The following is a 20,773-nucleotide window of genomic DNA, read 5'->3' as shown; positions in this document are numbered from 1 at the left end:
CCTTATTCACCCGAAAGTATTTCTAAATCTGCAAATCAATTTTCTTTTAAGCAGTGGAATGTTAAAAATACTTACACTTTGTCATCAAGATCCAAGGGGTTAAAGCATCTCTTAAAATTTTGCACTGGATTTTTTATGTTCTTCGTGTATTTTCTTCATTTATTGCAAAGATTGCAACGGCAATATCATCCATTTTTGAAGACAAAAACCAAAAGAAATAAGGATTTATTTTAAAAGGGAATACCGATGAAGACTGAATGTGTTCACGTAGCAAAGTTGGAACAATTGAGCTGGATAAAGAATTCTACATTCGAACATGGCAGCTTTGGTGCTTTTTTTTTAAATCTGTCCAAAACTCAGAATTCTTTAATTGGATGATACGCCAGTTTTTAGTAGTTGGATCGCTCCCAAGTTTACTATTAGTTAGCAAGGGGAAGTGACATTACATTTCAGGGTCGCCTCGTCCTTATGTTATGTTTTTTTGAGGAAAAGAAATCCTAAAAAAGGGTTTCATACCAAAAGAGTTTCCTATTAGAGTGCATGAACAAATGTTTTTTCGACTCGGCACGGATGTATTACGTACATACCTCAAAATGAATGCTCCTACTTTTAACTTTTGATAAGTTAAACAAAGATGTCATTAGTTACTCTCCTACATTTAATTCATCTTGTGCAAATGTTTAGTCAAATAAAACTACGGATTCAATAAATTAGAGAGAGCTAAGCCGACCCAAAAATAGATTAATATAACAAGAAACTACCAAAACACCTAGCATACATTTGATCACAATGAAGTCAAATACAGACCACATTGGGTTTTCTTTATTTCAGTTTAAGGGATATCATTTTTAAAAACATCTATTTCATTTTCATTATTAAATAGGTACACATTAAATCACTATCAATATTTTTTAGTATCATCATAAAGCCGGCCACAAAAAACGCCAACAAGCTCATCATTATAACATTATTAATACAATTAATTAATTTAACTTAAAGTCAAAACAAAATGAGCACAAGTCGATGGAATAGGACCAGTTGCAACATTGCTCGCAATTTTTTTCGCTAATCTAGTTTTTATAAACAAAAAAAAATTCAAAATTTAAATAAAAATAGGGAAACCGTCTTCTAGTTTATTCATATACAATCTTTTCACGTTCAGATTCCAGAACAATATACAGATTGAGATAAAAATTACAAAAGTCTGCTATATAATTTTTCAAGGAAATATTCGAGCAGTGCTTTTTAATTTTCATGCTTTTTTGGCAAGGCGAAATAATTACAAAAATAAGAAAGTATGGAAAATAGAGCCAGCATATCTGTAATACGTCGCGTCGCCGTCATAAAAATGTTCTGTGTTTTGCTACTTTTTTGGTTTTTTACTCAGAAGGGGTTGTCCGAGAAGCAGTCAAACTTGAATCTTCATCCGCAATCACTGTGAAGTCGTTGTGAGTAAAATTGCTCACTTCCCCGTTCATGTTGTGCTTTTCATTGATTTCCGCTGTAGCTGTAGCTGTAGCTGCTCCTGTGTTCGCATCCGTATCCGTTTCACTCTGCACCACCACCAACTCACCTCCTTGTGTCGTTTTATCACCGATGCTCCCTTCATTGCTGAATTGCTGTTGCTCATGTGAGTAATTTGCTTCTATTGTTGAAGGTGCTTCACTGCTTTCATTGTCAGACAAGTGTTTCTGCGATGCGCCTTCTTCGTTCAGTGCAACAGAACTGTATCCACCGCAGACGGAATGGAATCCTTTTTCCTTCATTGTGGGGGAAACTTTGAATTCCCGACTTCGGAGTGCAGCACTGTCTTTTGTCGCAGCGATTTTCATTGAATCGACGTTCGGCTTTGAAACGATGTTGATGCCACTGGAATTTACATGGGCGTCCTTTAGTGATAGGTTTGTGGAAATTTGTTTGTCATTTTCTCTAGATGGGGGTGATGCCGAGACCCTTTCTTCGGCAAACGAATTGTGTTTATCGACCTCGACGTCGCCGTCGGTATTCCTTTCGGTTGGTCCCAAAAATTGATATCCAGTTGGCTGCGTTGTCATCAAACTTTTTCCATTCTCTGGTTCCTCTGGTGAAAGTGATGGGTCGCATTCAGATGGTGGTATAGGGCTGCTTTTATAATTTTCACTGCTCTCAGATGCACTGCTCTCAGATGCTATTTGATTTTCGTTGTTTTCTCGTGCAAGAGTGGTACTTTGACTTTGAGGTATTTGCGGCTCGGTTTCCGAGCTCCTTATTGTCATATCGTTTGCAGGGCTACCTAAACACAGATTAAGTCTTAATAAGTTATATATTGGATAAACAAATAAAAATAAAAAATACATACTTGAGGTGTTGGCAGGTGGGTCCGTTGTTTCTATGCGACGATTATGATCTGGGATTGGGGCGTTTGGTACGCCCACCGAAAGAGGAAAGTTTGCTGGATTTATTTGGATTGAATCCAAATTAATTCGTTGCAAATTCCCAATTTCAACTCGAACTCGTACAGGAGCCATCCACCCTGTTCCAAAGAGTACACGCCGTAGTGTATTTATGGCATGTGCTCTTGTCTCAAATAACTGCCGCAGGAGCCCACCCAGCATGTTGTTGGCAATTTGATTTCGGATAATTTGATTATTCGGAGCATTATTGCGGAGTAGACCAATACGATTTGCCAGCCCTACACCGGCAGCGCCGGCGGGTGCATTCTGTCCGGTTTGATTTCGAGCAATGATAAGGAACTGAGCTTGCTGAATTATAACTGGCAGCTCGTAGTGATGGAAAAAGTAAAACATTGAATGCTGCAATGAAAATAAAACAACAAAAAAGGACGCATAACATTGATTTTGTTGAATTAAATTTATAGGAACTAACTAATACTGTTGGAAGGTTTCATTTGAAATGAGTTTTTGAGAATAATTTAGATACAATCTAAAAAAATGGTTTGTATTTCAATCGTGATAAGCAAAATATTTGTTTAGAGAGCATTTTCTTTTAATTGGAAAACAAAGAGTGCAAATTAAACGACAGGTTTGATTACAGAAATGCATTTTGTTCGAAGCATTCAAATCAATCAATCTCAACATTGTGTTTCTGTGAAGGTTCTTCGATTTATATATAATACTGATTCAAGGCATGATTTGGTCTTTAACTCTCAAATTGTAAAAAATCAAAAACATTATTGAGTAAGGCTAATTCATCGTGTTTTTTTTAATGAACGTTGTTGCTTTAAAGACGATAATATTATTTGTGGATAAATGGCATATGTACACATTTATAACTTAATTCAGGATATACAACAAGATTTTTTCAAATAAAATTAATAAAAAAAGTATCTATCCATCTACGTTGTAAGATAGTGATAGTATTGAGCTACTTAGCACGCCACTAGCCGCGTGGCGTATTCTTCAATGACTTTTGCAGAAGCTGTACGGATGAGGAAGAGGAGGAAACAGTTTTTCAATTCCTTTGTCTTGCTCAAATACGCAAGAATTACCTAGGTGAATTCTTCTATAGGGTTTTTTAATTGGCGAGGGTAGATTTTGGCTCCCCGGGGCGGCCATCTTGTTTTGGTGACATCTGTCAAATCTTTTGTTTATTATTAAGATACACGATTGAACGTCAACTTTGCGTGCAATGTCCTTATTTTACAGTAGACGTGGTGGTCCTTCACAGTCGACTCTTCAACGTTTGGTGGCCAAATTTGAGACGACCGGTTCACTAAACAATCAGCCAATAATAGTATGTTCAAGGAACGCAAGATCGGCCAAGAACATCACCGGAGTTGTGAAAGTGTACAGCAGAACCCAAGGCAGTCTATTCCTCACCATGCACAAGAACTCGGCCTATCGCAGACTTCGACTTCGCGAATTTTGCGTCGGGACCCGTACACGATCTAACTGACCCAGGAGCTCAAAGTTCATGACCATAGACAACGCCGTTTGTCCGCTGACCGGGCTTCAATTCGTTTCGGAGAGGATACCAATGTTGGCCGAAAAATCATCCTTAGAGACGAGGCGCAATTTTGAATGAATGACTGTGTTAAAAAGCCAAATTGCCGTATATGGGACGACACCAACTCACAAGAGGTTCACCTCAAAAGTTACCGTTTGGTTTGGATTTTTGACTGGCCGTACAATGGGTCCGTACTTTTTTGAAAACGAAGTTAGAGGCGGTCACCGTCAACAGCGAACGCTATATGACGATGATAACTTATTTCTTATGGCCCAAATTGAATCATATCGACTTAGACGACATGTGGTTCCAGCAGGACGGCGGCGCTACGTTCCACAAAGCAAATGACACGACATTCTCACATGTCGGATTGAAAAATTAAACATTTCTTTGCAAATGGATAGACTTTTATTGATTTTATAAACTTTTGAAAAGCTGCAGTGTTACAAAAAAGTACATAACCGTCTCCCTCATATTTTTCCTATCCACTTAATTCATAAGAATTTTTTAGAATCAAAAATATAACAAGTTGAAAAACTAAACAAAAAACAATACAAACATACAGTCTGACATAAAAGTTATATTTCTCAAACTAAACAATAAAAAATGAAGCTTTGAAATATTTTTCAAAACTTTACTTTAACTTATAACCTAATCTTTCAACAAAACGTTTGGTTGAAGTTCTAACTTTCGAGTGAAAAAATAATAAAATAAACTTTTGAAAGTCTCACCGCCCGTCAAATAGCAAAGCCTAAATGCTTCAAAACTCATAAACAAAAGAAACAATCCATCATCATGCAATGGAAATCTTATAACCGAAAATTTTATAAACAAAAATTAATTGAAACTCTCATCACGTGGGTGTACTCTCTCTCTGGCTGCATTGCTGTTCACGTGATAAAACATCACTTAATTAATTCACGTGTCACCATATTGCAAGAATACCTACTAGAAAGGGGGTCGATTATATACGCATGTTTGTATGTATGTACTGTATGGTGGCTATGAAAAGACAATGAAATAAACTCAATCCTCGAAATACGACCATATTGTACATTCATACATAATATACATTTTTATATATAAATTAAAATCAAGACACACAGAGTTGTACAGTTTAAACTCAGTGTTTTTTGATTGATATCACCACTAAATATTTCTTTTTCATTTTGTAGTTTTTATAAGACCTAGAAGTAATGAGATATATAGAGATAGGTAGAAAACTCATTTATATTAATATTGCTACATTTAATTGACGCTTCCAAGAAGTAATATAAGTTTGAGTAGAAGTAGCCATTAAGAACGTGGAAAAGTTGAGAATGAGAAAGCATGTCAAAAAATTTTCACTGTACGTTTTGAATACTGGGCAGGTTCCAATGAAGTGCATTGTATTTTCCGATTCATTCATATTACATAATGTACATACACCATCTGTATCTCCTTGAAGGATGTAGTACCCGTGGCATGATGTTTAGTGCGTTGTTATGGATAATTAGGCTAGTTTTATGAATTTTTGTCTAGCTTTAAGATAGGTTTAAGATTGAAGTAATAAAAATGAATTAAAAAAAAAAGTGCGTTGCACTGTCGTGCGAGAGGTCTTGGGTTCGATCCCTGCCTATGCCACCTAAAGTGTTTTTCACGGGTACTGCCTCTTGAGAGGAATTGACAAATTCTCCAAGAGCAATAATTCTTGTCATGAAAAGTGCTTTCTCAAATTTGCCTTTCGGATTCGGCTTAAAACTGTAGGTCCCTTCCAACCTTGACAACAGTACTCGCACACAGTAATGGTTAAGAGTTGTCAGTCACTAGGCCCTAGTTCTCAAACGGACTGTTGCGCCACCCAATTGATTTATTTATCTCCTTGAAGGGCTCTTTCATTGATATTAGGGAGCCCGCAGCGAGCTTAAAAATTATGAAAATCATTTCATGTGAATTGGAGTCATCAAAGTAGTTCGGTATGCTAGAGTACATCAAGTTGCAATATTCATCGTGAAATTGAGACTGTGTCGAACTAACTGTAAATTCAGTCCAGTGTTTTTCTTTCATTTTCAGCAAGTTCAATGTTATGTAAGCTGGGCCACTCAAGAAGATTCATGTCAAAAGAAAAATCTAACGAACATCCATGAAAAAGATCCAACCATTCCTTAACCCAGAATATTTTCTTGTTTATAACGACTTTCGATAAAATGTTGGGTAATCTATTGTTAGGAAGATTAAGATTAGCGGAGGGTCGTTAGAAAACCCTTTGGTAAACCTGTTTCAATGGTGCAAAGCATAGTTAGGCGTATTATCGGGCAGTAAAAAGAATCTTTTCATGAAGAAACGATGCAATTTTTCAAATTGGTTGTATTCGCGGTATTCCCAAACTTGAGCACAGTACATTATAATAGCTTTTGAGGCGGCATTGTATATTTTGAACTTTGTTGAATGTTTAACGGTATTGTCTCGCATCAATCTCGACCACGTTGCATTGATGGAATTTTGAGATGCTCTTAATCTGTTGGTTAGATGCTCATTCCAAGACATGCTGTTATTAAACACTACACCATTGCGAAATATTACTATTTCCGACTTATCAAGATTTATTTCAAGATTCCATTGAATGCAATAAGTCTTAAAACCTTAAATAAGATGTTGCAAATTGGAAGTATTATCTGACAACAGTACACGCAAAGGGGGCGTTAATTTGAAGATCGTCTAAAACAACACCGATTGGAAGAACCGCATTAATTTGAAGATCGTCTAAAACAACAACGATTGGAAGTTCCGCATGAAGATCATTTAAAAACAGAACGAATAGAAGAGAGCTTAGCACACATCCTTGACGAACAATTTTCTAAGTGGGGAAGAAGTCTATCAAACACGAACCTTCTTAAACAGCTGCAGTAGTATCCTTATAAAGTGACTTCATAGTAGCCAGTATCTTTGAAGATATTCCCAGAGTCGATAGCTTAAAAATAAGAGCATTCCTGTCAATGCTATCGAAAGCAGCCTTAAGATCGATGAAAAAAGCGTAGAGTTTCTTCTTTTGGCAGAGTTGAAGTTGAATTATGCATGAAAGATTATAAACTTGATCCACAGTAAAAGAGTTGGTTCTATATGCAGCTTGAAATTTGTTGATGATGTTGTTTTTTTCCAAACAAGCTGACAGTGTTCAAGAGAAGTGTAGTAAATAGCTTATAGAGCGTATCGGGAAATAAAAGTCCTCTATACTTTGACACACCATTTCTATCTCTTTTCTTGAACAATGGGTATATAGTGGATTTTCTGAAAAATGATGGTAGCATTGCAGTTTCAAGAATCTCAGTGAATAACTTCTGTATTTCTTCAATAAAAGATGGACATGCATTTTTATAAAATTCATACGGTATTCCATCAAAACAAGGAGTTTTCAGATCTTTTGATGAAGATATAGATAAAATATATCTCGTGTAGCTCAATGGGGTAGTCTAACTCTGAAACATGTTGCTAAAGAAGAGCGTATGAGATAATAGCTGAATCATTTGATTGGGAGACGAAGCTTTCAAACTGTATTTTGGATTGTTTATTATTATTTTTTAAATATATTATCTATGTTTTAAAATTTCTATTATGTTGTCGTAATTTATTCTTATGCTATAATATTCTATCAGCTCATGGAATTTGTTTCCCACTAAATTGTTCATACAAAATTAAGCACCAAAAAAAAAATAAAAAAGAGGCTGGATTGAGACCAACACTCAAAACTTCCCAACCCGGCTGTCATTTTATCTTGCCTAAAACTTTAACATAATATTCATAACAATAGTTTGTGTAAGATAAATAATTTAAGTCTTTGTTCTGCTAATACTTTAGTCAAAAACCATTTCTTGTCAGTTTTTTGTTGTTTTTGAAGTTTCGTAGGTTTTACTTTGTAAGTTGAATTTTCCTAAACTTTTTTAGGTTTTTATTTTTTTTAAAGAAAACTTTCAATTCGATTTTTCTTTTTGTTTTATTTATAAGAAAAACTATTAATTGAATTTTCTTCAAAACGATTTTAATTTGGTATCACGTCACAATATGTTATAAACTACTCAAAACAAAATAGGGCCCACAAAATTTGTTGGCTTTAGTATAAAAAAATTAAGTGTTTAAATCAAAGAGACTCTATATATAAGGACCGGAATCTTTCGTACGTTTCACCCTCCAAAACTTATTTGTTTAAATTGTTGTATTTGTAATTTTGACATAAGGTCCATTAAAAATGGAAGACCAGCAACAATTTGATGCGCTGTATTTACTTTTTTTGATTAAGTGAGGATTTTAGATTTTCTTAATTGAGGTGATGTCACACTTTCATGTGTTTTTTTTTTAATTTTGGAAAACTTACATTATAATGAAATTGTGTAAAACTTGTTCAATTTTCTATAACTATCGAAATACTTTTATTAAATAGTCATCGTTTTGAAATAAAAAAAAAAAGAATTATTAGAAGAAGATAATATTTGGAACGTATAATTTTACCTGGATCACAACTGTTTATATTAGATTTAAAATAAAAAAAACAAATGTTTTACATTTTTGATAATATTTTGTTCAAGTTTTCTTTACATAATGCAACAAATTTCTTGTTCAGGCAATTATAACTTTTTATTGAATTGGAAAGGATATTCTACTTAGTACACACTTTTAAATGTAGTGAAGTTACATATTAACAGTTTCTTGATACTTTCATTCAAAAAGAACTCTAGGCCACTAGGTGCCGCCCTCTTAAGAATCACGGAAATAGTACAATAGGTCTAATATCCAAAGATTACACCTATTAAAGTATGTATCTTTGATTTGGCAGAACAAATTTTATTTAATTTTAAAACGCCATCTCTTGTTTCTAGTTCTCAACACGCATATTTGTTTCGGAAAGAAGTTTACTTGTAAGGTTATTTTACGCTAGAAATGTTTTTTGTTAAAAACATATGGTAGCTATAATTGCGTCCTTGCCAATATTACTTCATTTTTCTTTTAACATATAAATTTAAAGAAATTATAAAGAATAAGAGAGGCAAATTATTTATTTTTATAAGTTAACATTATATAACTATGCATTTTGAAACAGCTTAAGAACATGATATTTTAATGACCCCTTTTTTATTAGCATTAAGTCAGTTTTCTTTTCAAGTTTATTACCTACAAAAATCATACATATACGAAACAATATCACAAAATACAACACATGATTACATTAGGTTTAATACATTTTTCCTTATCAACCAATGTTGCAACAAAATTGTCCATTTAAGTTCAGGTAAGCACTATATAATTTTCCCATCAATTCGTGGTGAATTGACTTTAACAGTGGTGAATTGAATATAGCAGTGGTGGTTTGACTTTAGCAGTGGGGAATTGATATTAGATTAAAGGCAAACCAGAATGACAGATTGGTCTCCGGTTTGTATATCGAGTGTCTTTGGTTTAAATTTTGTATGGTAATTATGTTTCAGTTAAGTATTAAGTTATTGTGCACACACTTCTAGGTTAGGTTAGGTTAGAGTGGCTGTCTAGATATCATTGACACACGTAGACCTCAAGGGTCCATTGTGATACCACTAATGAGGTTACTCATGGGAGTAATGAATTTAAACAAACCATTTTGTGCTTTTAATAAAGTTAGAGAGACGTTTTGTGTCAATATTTGCCAGTTCACTGGTATTATCGAAGAAGGGATTACCGAGAAAGTAATTCCTTCTAATGGAGAGTGCTGGACATGTACATAGAAGGTGTTGGACTGTTTCCTCTTCCTCCTCGTCCATGCAGCTTCTACAGAAGTCATTTGTGTAGACCCCTAGCCTCAGAGCATGTCTACCTATGAGGCAGTGTCCCGTTATTACTCCAATTGTAGAGCTTATACTTTGTCTGCTTAGTGATATCAAGCCTTTTGACCGTTTTAAGTCAATACTTGGCCATATTTGCTTGGTTGCCAGGCAGGTGGTACTTCGTGACCATCTAGTATTTGTTGTTTCTAAAGCATATTGCTTGAGAAGATATTTGCATGTAGCAAGTGGTGTTCCTATGTTATGTTTTTGTCTAACATAAGGCAGAAGTGTTCCGTTTTTGGCGAGCTCATCGGCTTTGCAATTTCCCGGAATGTCTCTGTGGCCCGGCACCCAAATGAGGTGAATGTTAAACTGTTCCGTCATCTCCTTCAGAGATGATTGACAATCGTGGACTGTTCGAGAGTTTGTGGAGACAGACGCGAGAGATTTAAGAGCGGCTTGGCTGTCCGAGAAGATACGTATATCCTTACAAGATATAACGTTTTCTTTGAGCCAGGATAGTGCTTCTTTTATCGCCATTACTTCTGCCTGGAACACACTACATTGATTGGGAAGTCTATAGGATAGACTGAGATTCAGTTGTTCTGAAAAGATACCACTTCCAACTCCGTGATCGGTCTTTGAACCGTCAGTGTAGAAGTGTACCGCATCGTCTTCCAGGGGTCCCTCTTCTTCCCAGGAGGATCTTGAAGGGATGGACACATGGAATCTTTTACCAAATACCATTTTTGGGGTGGTATAGTCTAAGCGATCTGGGATAGATCTGAAATTATCTAGAATGGTTGTATGTCCAGTATTGTTACTGGTCCATTGAGAGGTGGCTCTAAGCCTTACACATGAGTTGGCAGCCACCTTTTTAGAGAAGATGTCAAGTGGTGTTAGGTTTAAAAGCACTTCCAGTGCTGCAGTTGGTGTTGTGCGAAGTGCTCCTGTGATGCACATACCTGCTGACCGCTGGACTTTAATGAGTTTATTTAGATTTACCATCTTATCCAGTGCGGTCCACCATACGACGGCTCCATAAATGAGTATCGGCCTGATTACCGAAGTGTATAGCCAGTGGGTTATTTTTGGGGAGAAGCCCCATTTTGATCCTATGGCCTTTTTACAAGTAAAAAGCGCTACAGTAGCCTTTTTGACTCTTTCATCAATATTTGCCTTCCAATTTAGTTTTTTGTCTAAAATGAGGCCCAAATATTTAGCTTGGTCGGAAAAGCTTAATGGTATTCCTTTAATCTTTGGTGGGCTAATCTGAGGAATTTTATATCTTCTCGAGAAGAGTATTAATTCTGTTTTGTGTGGGTTGACGTCCAATCCACATTGATTAGCCCATTTAGTTAGCCTGTTTAGGGCATTTTGTAGGAGTTCCGAGAGAACTTGGGGGTGCTTCCCAGATACGGATATCGCAACGTCATCAGCGTAGGCAATCACCTTGAAACCTTCTGTTTCCAATGTTGTAAGTAAGTCGTTTACTACCATGTTCCATAAAAGAGGCGAAAGGACTCCACCTTGGGGAGTGCCCCGATTCACCGATCTGGTGGTAGTAAAACTTCTCATGTTAGAAATTATTGTCCTGCTTTTGAGCATGAGACTTATAAGATCTATGAGTGACTTCTCTAATTTCAGCTTATCCATTGCTGTTGTGATCGCCTGGTAACTGACGTTGTTGAAAGCTCCTTCAATATCTAGGAACGCTACCAGGTTATATTCTTTGTATTCGAGGGAATGTTCAATAGTACGTACCAGTGAGTGAAGTGCTGATTCTACTGATTTTCCCTTAGAGTAAGCATGTTGAGCTGTGGAAATGAGACATGGTTTTAAATTATGTCTGATATAAATTTCAATCAATCTTTCCAAGGTTTTAAGAAGGAAGGATGATAGGCTGATTGGTCGTAGATCTTTAGGGTTAACGTGTGAGGGTTTCCCTGCTTTGGGAATGAAGACTACTTTTGCCTTTCTCCAGGCTTTGGGAATATATCTCAACCTTACACAGCTTGTCAGAATGATTTCCAATGGTGGAATAATCATGTCTGAGCATTTTTGTAGTTCGGCCGGAATGATTCCATCTGGTCCTGGAGATTTATATGGATCAAAGCTGTCTATGGCCCATTGCAGTTTTTCCCGCGTTATTAGATCAACTAAATCGCTTGTAGAAGCTTGAGACTCTGATGTTAAGTCGTTGAGTATGTTAGAACTACCTGGAAAGTGGGTGTCTAATAACAGGTTAAGAGATTCTTCATCTGTGATAGTCCATGTGCCTGTTTCTGTCTTTAAAGCACTAGGTATTGTTGGACTTTTTGAGAGAATTTTCCTGAGTCTTGAGGCTTCTGAAGTATTTTCTATTTTACCACAAAAATTTCTCCAAGAAGACCTCTTACTCTTTCTTAATTCTTTTTTATATTGCTTTAGAGCTTGTTTGTATAAGTCCCAGTCAGAAGGAGATCTAGTGTACTTAGATCTATTGAAGAGTTTACGACAGCTCTTTCTGAATGGTTCTAATTCTTTATGCCACCAATGAGGTTTCTTTTTACCCTTTAAAATGGTTACAGGGCATGAAGATCTCATTGATTCATTTAAGGCTTCGGTGAGATGATTTACAGAAAGGTCTAGTTCATCTTTACTGGAGGAGCTTTTAAGAAGGTTATGATTAAGCAGTTGTGCTAGTACCTCCCTATAACGCTCCCAGTTGGTATTCCGGTGATTTCGAAATCCCGTAGATGTATTTGCTACATCTTTGAGCTCAAACTGAATGTATTTGTGGTCAGAGAAGGAATTCTCTTTTGAGACATGCCAGTTTGAAATCATATTGTGGATCGAGTCAGAGGTAAGTGTAATATCAAGTACCTCTTTCCTATTCTTGGTTACAAATGTGGGTTCATTACCAATATTACTTATGAGTAGGTTAGTGCTTAGTAAATAATCAAATAAGTACTCACCTCTCTCATTTATATCAGAGCTACCCCATACCGTGTGATGGGCGTTAGCGTCTGAACCAATTAGGAGACCAACTTTTTTCGATTGCGCGTCCGCAATTGCCTTCCTCAAGGTGTTTCCTGGAATTGGGCTGTCGTGGCCAAGGTAGGAGGATATGAGCCAGTAGGTGGCTTTATCTGTTGTTAGGACAGCGGTGGTGGTGTCCTTGTCCTTGTCACACACTTCTAACACGAAACAAAATTCTTGTCTTGAATAACAACAACCCCACCTAGATCTTTGTAAAAATGGGATCACAACAAGTCATATTACCATTTCAATGTAACTAGCGGCGGTAACGGTGCCCTCATCCAGGATAATCAGCTCTGTTTTGACTAGCAAACTTATTCCAGCCCATGACCATCTTAATGGAGTCTATTACTAATGGGCGCATTCATCACAAAGCAAGTGGCTACGCAGTCAAAATTCAACTAGCCTTCTAAATGCAAAACTACACTACAAAGCTAGTTAATCTGGAACTGTCATATTATTGACAAGTGCAAATATATAAAATAAGAAACATTTTTGATTTGATAACTTTAACTTATCTTTCGTGTTTTTAAATTCAATATTGTATTTAAATACTGAACGATTTATTTTATTTTGAATTTGTGTATTTTTACAGAGCATCATTCATCATCAATCATTCTCTACTAACTTTGTAGCCAAACTTTTTACACAACGTTGGAGGAGAAATTTCAACTACATTTGTAGTTAGATGAAGCCAATCAGGATCCCTTGACTACGTAGCCACTAGCTTTGTGAATGCGACCAATGGTTTGATCACTGACTTGAGTGCCAGTTGACTGCCGCAGTTGAGTTTCTAACAGCCCTTTATATTTACCGCTCTAAGTGCATTTTCAGTATTCAAATGGCGTCTAGAACCGGGCATTGTAATCACATTAAATCACGAAGAAATAAAGAACAACAATTAAATAAAGAAACTCCTAGCAAGGCTAGAAAATAGGACTGAGAAAACATATGCAATCATTTTTGCATTGAATATTTTTTTTTTTTTGAGCGATCGGCTTTTTTTGGCTATTCACTTGGAGGCAACGGTTAAGTTGTTATTCAAAGCATTCATATGGAATTATGCACATGAAAACCTTACAATGAAATGATGGGCTTTAATATTTTTCACCAATTAAGTATTTTTCAGGCAAAACACAAATTAAACCTTGGGTGGGCCCTATTTTGTTTTGAGTAGTTGATATAATTTAATTTAAGTCGCTAATGTGATTGGTTCGTGAGATATTAACTGATTGCTTTGGGTAAAAAAAACACCCACTTTTGTTTGAGAATCCTTTCTGCCTTATTATCTGTATAACAAAATTTATTTGAAGTCGATATCTCTTCTGGTTCTTGAGATATGGAAGGTGAAAACAGCTTCCCGAACCAAGGGACGTCTGTCTTAAGATCTTGTATTTAGATCGACCTTCAATTTAGTTACATTTTTTCTGGACAAAAAATTAAGTTATCTGCATTAATCAAGCGGATTGGACTGTATTAGTACAAATTTACTCCTAGTTTTATGTTATCTTTTGTACCTGAAACCTGCCTTCCCGAACAACGCACGCACGCCCGACCCTGAACTGAAGTCTATAAAAGAGGGTGAGAGTAAATTTTCACTTGATTTTCCTACACCTATACACTAATATCTACTTCTATAGATTCATCACGAGCAGCAGAAGCAAAAGCAGCAAACAGCAATAAAGCTACATTTTTTAAACGGAAAAGGATGCAGGGCTTTACAAAGTTTAATTTATCTATGTTTATATGCGGAGAGAATGCCACAATGCAACACAACACAACACAACATAGGTAAGAGTACGTTTGTGTTTCCTGTTTCTGTTCTGATCTGACGATTAAATTATTATCTTTATATCTGATAGTTTATGTCTGCCTTTATATTAATACTATATACAACAATTATATGAAGCGAATATGCTATTATAGCGAATATAAAGGAAATGCAATTCAAATTTCAATGAAGAGGCGATAATCACACATACTTGTCGTGAATGTACATATGTATCTACAAAACATAGATACAAGTAGGTTCGAATATTATATTGTGTGTGGTTCATTGTGGTATCTCATTTTTAATTAGTTAGTACAAATAAATGTTCTTTCAATTTGAGGGCATATCCATTAAGGTATGTATGGTGATCTCGATGGTGATGGTAATGTTGATGTTGATGTTTGTATATTTATATGGATCAATATAGTTACCTGAATAAAGAGCCATGATGAAACAAGAGCCAGACTTCGGTTTTGTCCACTAAATCGATAATGGTAGGCATAGAATGAAAAGTGATAAAGGTAGAAGAATCTGCAAGAAGAAATAAATATAAACATAAATATATGCATAATATACACATCCTATAGATAATATATTAAAAATAATTTAATGAAATAATTCTTTATTAAAGGTTCTCTAAGGTTTTGTTTTTCATTGGGGGAAAAATAAGTATTAAGTCTTTTCGAGCTAAATGGTTGAGTAGGAATTTTCATTTTGAGAATGTTGCACTTAATTAAAGGGAATATCTTGATTAAGGAAATTTGTATGTGAAGAAGTAAATGAGAGTGGTGAAATACTCATCAATATAAATGTTTTGTAAACGTAATATTTTACAACAAATACTAAGGCCATTACATACACATTAGTATTTCAAAAGGATTTGAGTAAAGCAAGTTTTGTTGATAAGTATTAGATACCATCATGGTTATTTTTAAAACTTTGATATCAATTTTCATCGAATAATACAATTACATTGATGGATACGAACATTATATGTTTAAACGAAGGGGTTTAGGTAATATTTAATTAATTTACAAGGTTTTAGATAACATATATGAATTTCGACATAGAATAAAGTGTTGTACATGCATATAAACTTTTTCTTGACTTTTTGCACGTTATATAGACATGTTATCTATATGCAGTCGTAATTATTATGAACTTTAAGAATTTACAAGAGAAAATAAGATCTGTGGACATTATGTCAGCTTTTTTTATAATAAGCTTAACACTTAAGGGGATATCACTTCCTTATTATGTAAAGACTCAGTGTAAGCACTAGGAAGAGGAGAGAGAGTTTGAAAGGAGGTGTTGGTGCACATTGTTTGAATTCCTGAATATTGCAATGACTGGGAAAAACAGAGTGTGGTAAGGCATTCCACATTCGCGTAGTACGGCTAAAGAGCGAATCTCTGTACTTGACAGTACGACCGGAAAAAACACGAGAGATAAGAAACTAAACGACGATGTTCAAGCGAAGTAAATGATCGTATGATGGTGTTATCACCAATTAATTTAAATGCTCTCCATTTAATGCTGCCCAAGAGGCTTAAGTAGGTTGCAAGTGAACCATTCCAGAGATGAGAGTTATACTCAAGCTTTGGGCGTATATAAGTTTTGTAGAAAATAGCCAGATCAGAGGGAGAGAAAAACTTCTTGCATCGCCTTAGAAAACCCAAACATCTTGCGGCATTTTTGGCGAAACCGCGTATGTGATCGTTCTACAAAAGGTGGTTGGCAGCATTTATGTTTCATACTTGAATCCGTCCAAAATTACTTGTAGTGAACGGTTCGAAAGAAAATTTCTAACTAAGAAGAGATTCGTCAATACCGAAAGCACGCATTTTCGGTAAGAGAGCAAGATGCCAGACTTTATTAAATGCCTTTGAAATATCAAGTGCAATAATCTTACTTTCTCCAAAACGATTTAAAGATTTGTTCCACTGTTCGGTGAGATGAACCATGAGATCACCAGTGGACCTATTGCTGCGAAAGGCGTACTGCCGGTTATTAAGAAGCTTTCGGTCTTCGAGATATTTCTTAAGCTGATAATTTATCTGCGTTTCCATGACCTTGGAAAGAAGGGACGTAAGTACAATCGGTCAATAATTAGAGGTTGAGGAAGATTCTCTAAAGAACTAACAAATTTAGTGTCTTCAAGTCTTAAACGGTCTTTATTTATACGAGCATTAAGATTAACTAAGTTTCATTGTGTCATATTTTATGCTGAAAAAGGATATAAGTTACAATGGACATTTCATCGTGAGTATAGAATCTGCGTTACTCACTCAATACCCCACGTCTACCTAGCCAAGGTAATCCCTTACACTTCAGACCACCACGGCGCTCCTTCAGTCTATGAACTTTATAAGGAAGAAATAAGTTGACCCAATGTCAATTTGTGAAACCTTAATGGCTGAAAGACAAACACGCTTCGGCTTCGCCTGACGTTTACGAGTTTAGACACAGGAATTCAATGCATGCTATCACAATGAAACTTCGACCTCACGTTTCGTTTGACAATCGTAAGGAAATAACGGAATGTTACGTAATGTGACTCCAAACGGAAGCTCTAGTTCAAATTTGCTGAACATTTGCTTTGTCTGACAGCTCAACAGCTGTACAAAAGTCAACAAACTGAATATATTGGCTTTTGGAGTGATTCCCATTGGTTATTATTAAAGGCTGTGTAAGCTACTTCCGCGATAAATTTAATTTTTTTTTTAACCCAACACAAAAAACCTACAAACTTTAAAGCAAGACAAATCGACAGACGTGATGGGAAGTTATCATTGTGGGTCGAATCCCAGCCTCTTTTTAGATTTAGTTTTATGTTTAAGAACTTTGTCAAGGAGTTGCCTGTTATTTTGTTTTCTTCATATTCAAGGTGCAAGAACGTAACAATTTTTAAAAATGGAATGGGGAAAGAATTTGCGTTCAGAAAATTAATCTTTATTTTTTAAACTCGCACGTTTTCTCCAAGCTTTTGCGGTTTTTATACCCCATCAACATTACATTTCGGAACCCGACACTTTTGTTGTGCAAAAATAATGAATTATGGTCGGATATTGAACAGTGTTGTTTTTTTAATAATTTGCTCTCTAGTCAGTTTTAACTTATACATAGCCCTACCAAAATGTTGCCACATTTCACCGAAGGCTGCTGGTCTAGCGTTTCTTTGGTACATGGATGTTGGATGATTGTTCAAACAATAAGCTATTTCTAATAGAATTTGAAGTGTCTAAATTACGGCCATAAAAAATCTACAATCAGCAGATAAATACTCTTTTTGATTATATGATTCAATAATTCGAATGGTCTGCTGAATATATAGTCATAAATGTCGGAGTTATTTGGCATCAGCGATAGCCTGAATTATTAATTTTTAAATATTCGACTACACAGATTTCTATAGAGCAAAGGACTTGTAGTAAAGCTTCTCGAAGAATTTTCGTTCAGGGGCATGGCAACGACTTTTTCGGAGGGCTTATAAAACCTAACACGAACATTTGATCATCTGAAAACTTTCCATTAGGAGTGGGAAGAAGTGTATTTATATCATACAAAAATAATAACAACTTTCCAAAAAAAAATAACAACTTTCCAGAAAACGAGGACAAACAGAGTTTTTCGACTTCTCTACCACCGTAATGTCATGTTTGATTAAAATTTTGAATTCTAAATTTTTTACGAATGCTAAATTTGAAACTGAAACAATTTTTCTCTAAAGTAGTAGTAAGTAACTAAGTAATTCGCTTATTTACATTAATTTACAAAATTTTATACAATATTTTGAATTTAGATGATATGGCTATGCCGTCAGCCAGGTTGACAAAAAAATGAGAATATTTAAATTTACGTATGTTTTGAATTTAATAGAATTCAGTTACTAATACCATTTTCAAAAGTTTACTTAATGTTTTCCAATCATGCTCGTTAAGGATGTTTATAGTCTCTTTTAGGGTAAGAGTATTTTCCCCGAAAAAGTTCCGTCTTTGAGTTTTGAATATTGGACCGATACCAATGAAATGTAGACAATCTTCTTTTGATTTTAAGGTGCACAGCGTACACAATTAGTTAAAACTAATATTATAAGGACATCCATTTAAGTTAAGTGAATCCTTGAAACCTTTAAATAATTTCTGGAACCAAGATTATAGCTAAGCTGACTGTAGAATAATCTACTGAATGAGGCTTGAGTTTCTTCTATCAGTGAATGTATCATTATGTCCTCATTTTGCTCAGCTAGCTATTCTTTATCCCCCAGGAAGTTTATCCACATCATTTATAAATAACGAGAACAAAAGAGCGCTAAGTGGGTATCCTTGTTTGACTACTGTGCTGGTGCTTAACCATTCTGAAAAGCTCATTCCCAACAGCAGCCTTCGTACCCGTGTACATCTCTCTAATTACATTAAGGAACTTTGTAGATATACCAATTTGTTATAAATAAGAGCATTCCTATTAATTAGTTCAAAAGCAGCTTTAAAGTCAACGAAAAATGCGAAGACCTTTTTGTTACGTGCTTGAATCGCTTTGACGCTCGATCGTTGAAATTTTGTTTCTGAAACTAGCCTGTAGATCAGATAAAATATTTTCCTGTGCGATCCATTTTTAAAGCCTTATAATTAGTGCAAAATATTTTTGCAATCACATTCATGAATGAAATTCTTCTGTAAATTTCAGGAGAGTCTAATGAGCTTTTTTTGTTTAAAGGGAAAATGACGGATTTTTTGAACTATGAAGGCATTCATAAAGATTTTATGAAAAATAACTTTTATAGGGTTGAGAAGCATAGGGGTTGCATTTTAAAAAAATTCGTAAGGAATTCTCTATATATAATAAACAAAATAATTTGTTTGGCTTCTAAATAAAATTGTGTATACAAGAAGTGAACACCGAAACCAACATCGAAGAGTTATTCCAATGATTATAAAAAAATACTTATTACAAAATGCAGTAAACTATTATGGCTTATATATGGAATATTGCTCAAGTCATATTCAAACCACACACCAAACTGAGAGACAAGGACATAACTTAACCGCAACCTTATTATCAAGGAAATGGAGAATGACTTTCATCAGGTCCTTTATGGTCATTCTGTTCTTAACATGGTTTTGTCTATACACGTATGTATGTTATTTGTGTGTGTTAGACCACAGTTTCTCTTGGTCTCACAAATTTATTTGCAATTAAATGTGTTACACAAGGATCGAGGTGGTTTCTTCATATTAATTTGCATATTTTTATTGTACGTATACATTTTCCATAAAACGACAACCATTTAAACTTGAGAACCTAAAGTCTGCTTAATATGTATAAACAATGTATGTGTACATAAGTAAAGTGCCTATTATGTACATAAATACATACATAAAGAGTTCATTGTTCATTTGTGATGGGCTTCTGATGATGATCTCAGCGAGAGTTGCAATTTAAATGATGTTGTTAATATTGTACAATGTGTATAGTTTCGTTGATACCACATAAATAGTAAATTGAGATTTGATATTCTTTGGTTTTAAGGAATATGCTTATAATTTCTGACTATTGAGTCTTCAATGTCTATTATAAATGTTCAAGTTTAAATTATTCAAAATAATGACACACCATAGTTACTTAATTAAGTGCTAGTACACCGATAGGGTTTGGTTTTTAATGTTAGACTATTTACTTATTGTATTTATGGGAGGATTTAATGTTTTAGAACATTCTTCTATTAAGAAGGTAATAAGTCGAAATAGAATGATTCCAAATGGACTATTTACCGTTTAAAAAACTGGAAATTATAGTTTTCAAAAACATACTTATTTGTTTGCATTAGTTTCAGTATTTATAATTCAAATCCTTATATATTTTTGTATAATAAGCTAACACTCAAGGAGATATTACTACCCTTATTATTCAGAGGCACAGTGTGAGCACTAGAAGGAGTAGAGAGGGTTTAAAAGGAGATGTCGGTGCATGTTGGTTTTGAATTCCTGAATATTGTAAATAAGGAGAAAGAGTGTTGGAGATAGAATAGAGCCCTGGGGCACATCAGTATTTATTTTGTGGTTTTCAAACTTGAATCCATCCAATACTACTTTTTTTAACGATCCGTAAGGTTATTACTAATCCAATGAAGCAGGGATTCTTGAAAACCGAAAGCACGCATTTTTGATAAGAAAGCCTGATCCCAAAACCTATCAAATGCTTTTGAAATATCAAGAACAATATTCTTACTTTCTCCAAAACGATGTTAAGATTTGCTCCACCGTTAGGT

The 20,773-nt window shown here is 35.0% G+C and overlaps 1 protein-coding gene across 2 annotated transcripts in view; it reads right to left on the bottom strand.

Annotated features, from left to right (window-relative positions):
- Positions 1-775: 775 nt before the first annotated feature.
- Positions 776-20,773, bottom strand: part of LOC129948807 (uncharacterized) — a 104,278-nt gene continuing 84,280 nt past the window's right edge. For both annotated transcript variants that reach the window (XM_056059856.1, XM_056059854.1), the window contains exons 12-14: positions 14,937-15,036; positions 2,339-2,792; positions 776-2,272 (exon numbers count right to left, since the gene is read on the bottom strand). In XM_056059856.1, the coding sequence (XP_055915831.1) occupies positions 1,380-2,272; positions 2,339-2,792; positions 14,937-15,036 (1,447 nt within the window). In that variant the 3' untranslated portion in view covers positions 776-1,379. The remainder of the gene's footprint in view (positions 2,273-2,338; positions 2,793-14,936; positions 15,037-20,773) is intronic.

The sequence above is a fragment of the Eupeodes corollae genome, chromosome 3, assembly GCF_945859685.1.
Source record: "Eupeodes corollae chromosome 3, idEupCoro1.1, whole genome shotgun sequence".
Classification (NCBI taxonomy): domain Eukaryota; kingdom Metazoa; phylum Arthropoda; class Insecta; order Diptera; family Syrphidae; genus Eupeodes; species Eupeodes corollae.
This window is presented reverse-complemented; position numbering and strand designations above follow the sequence as displayed.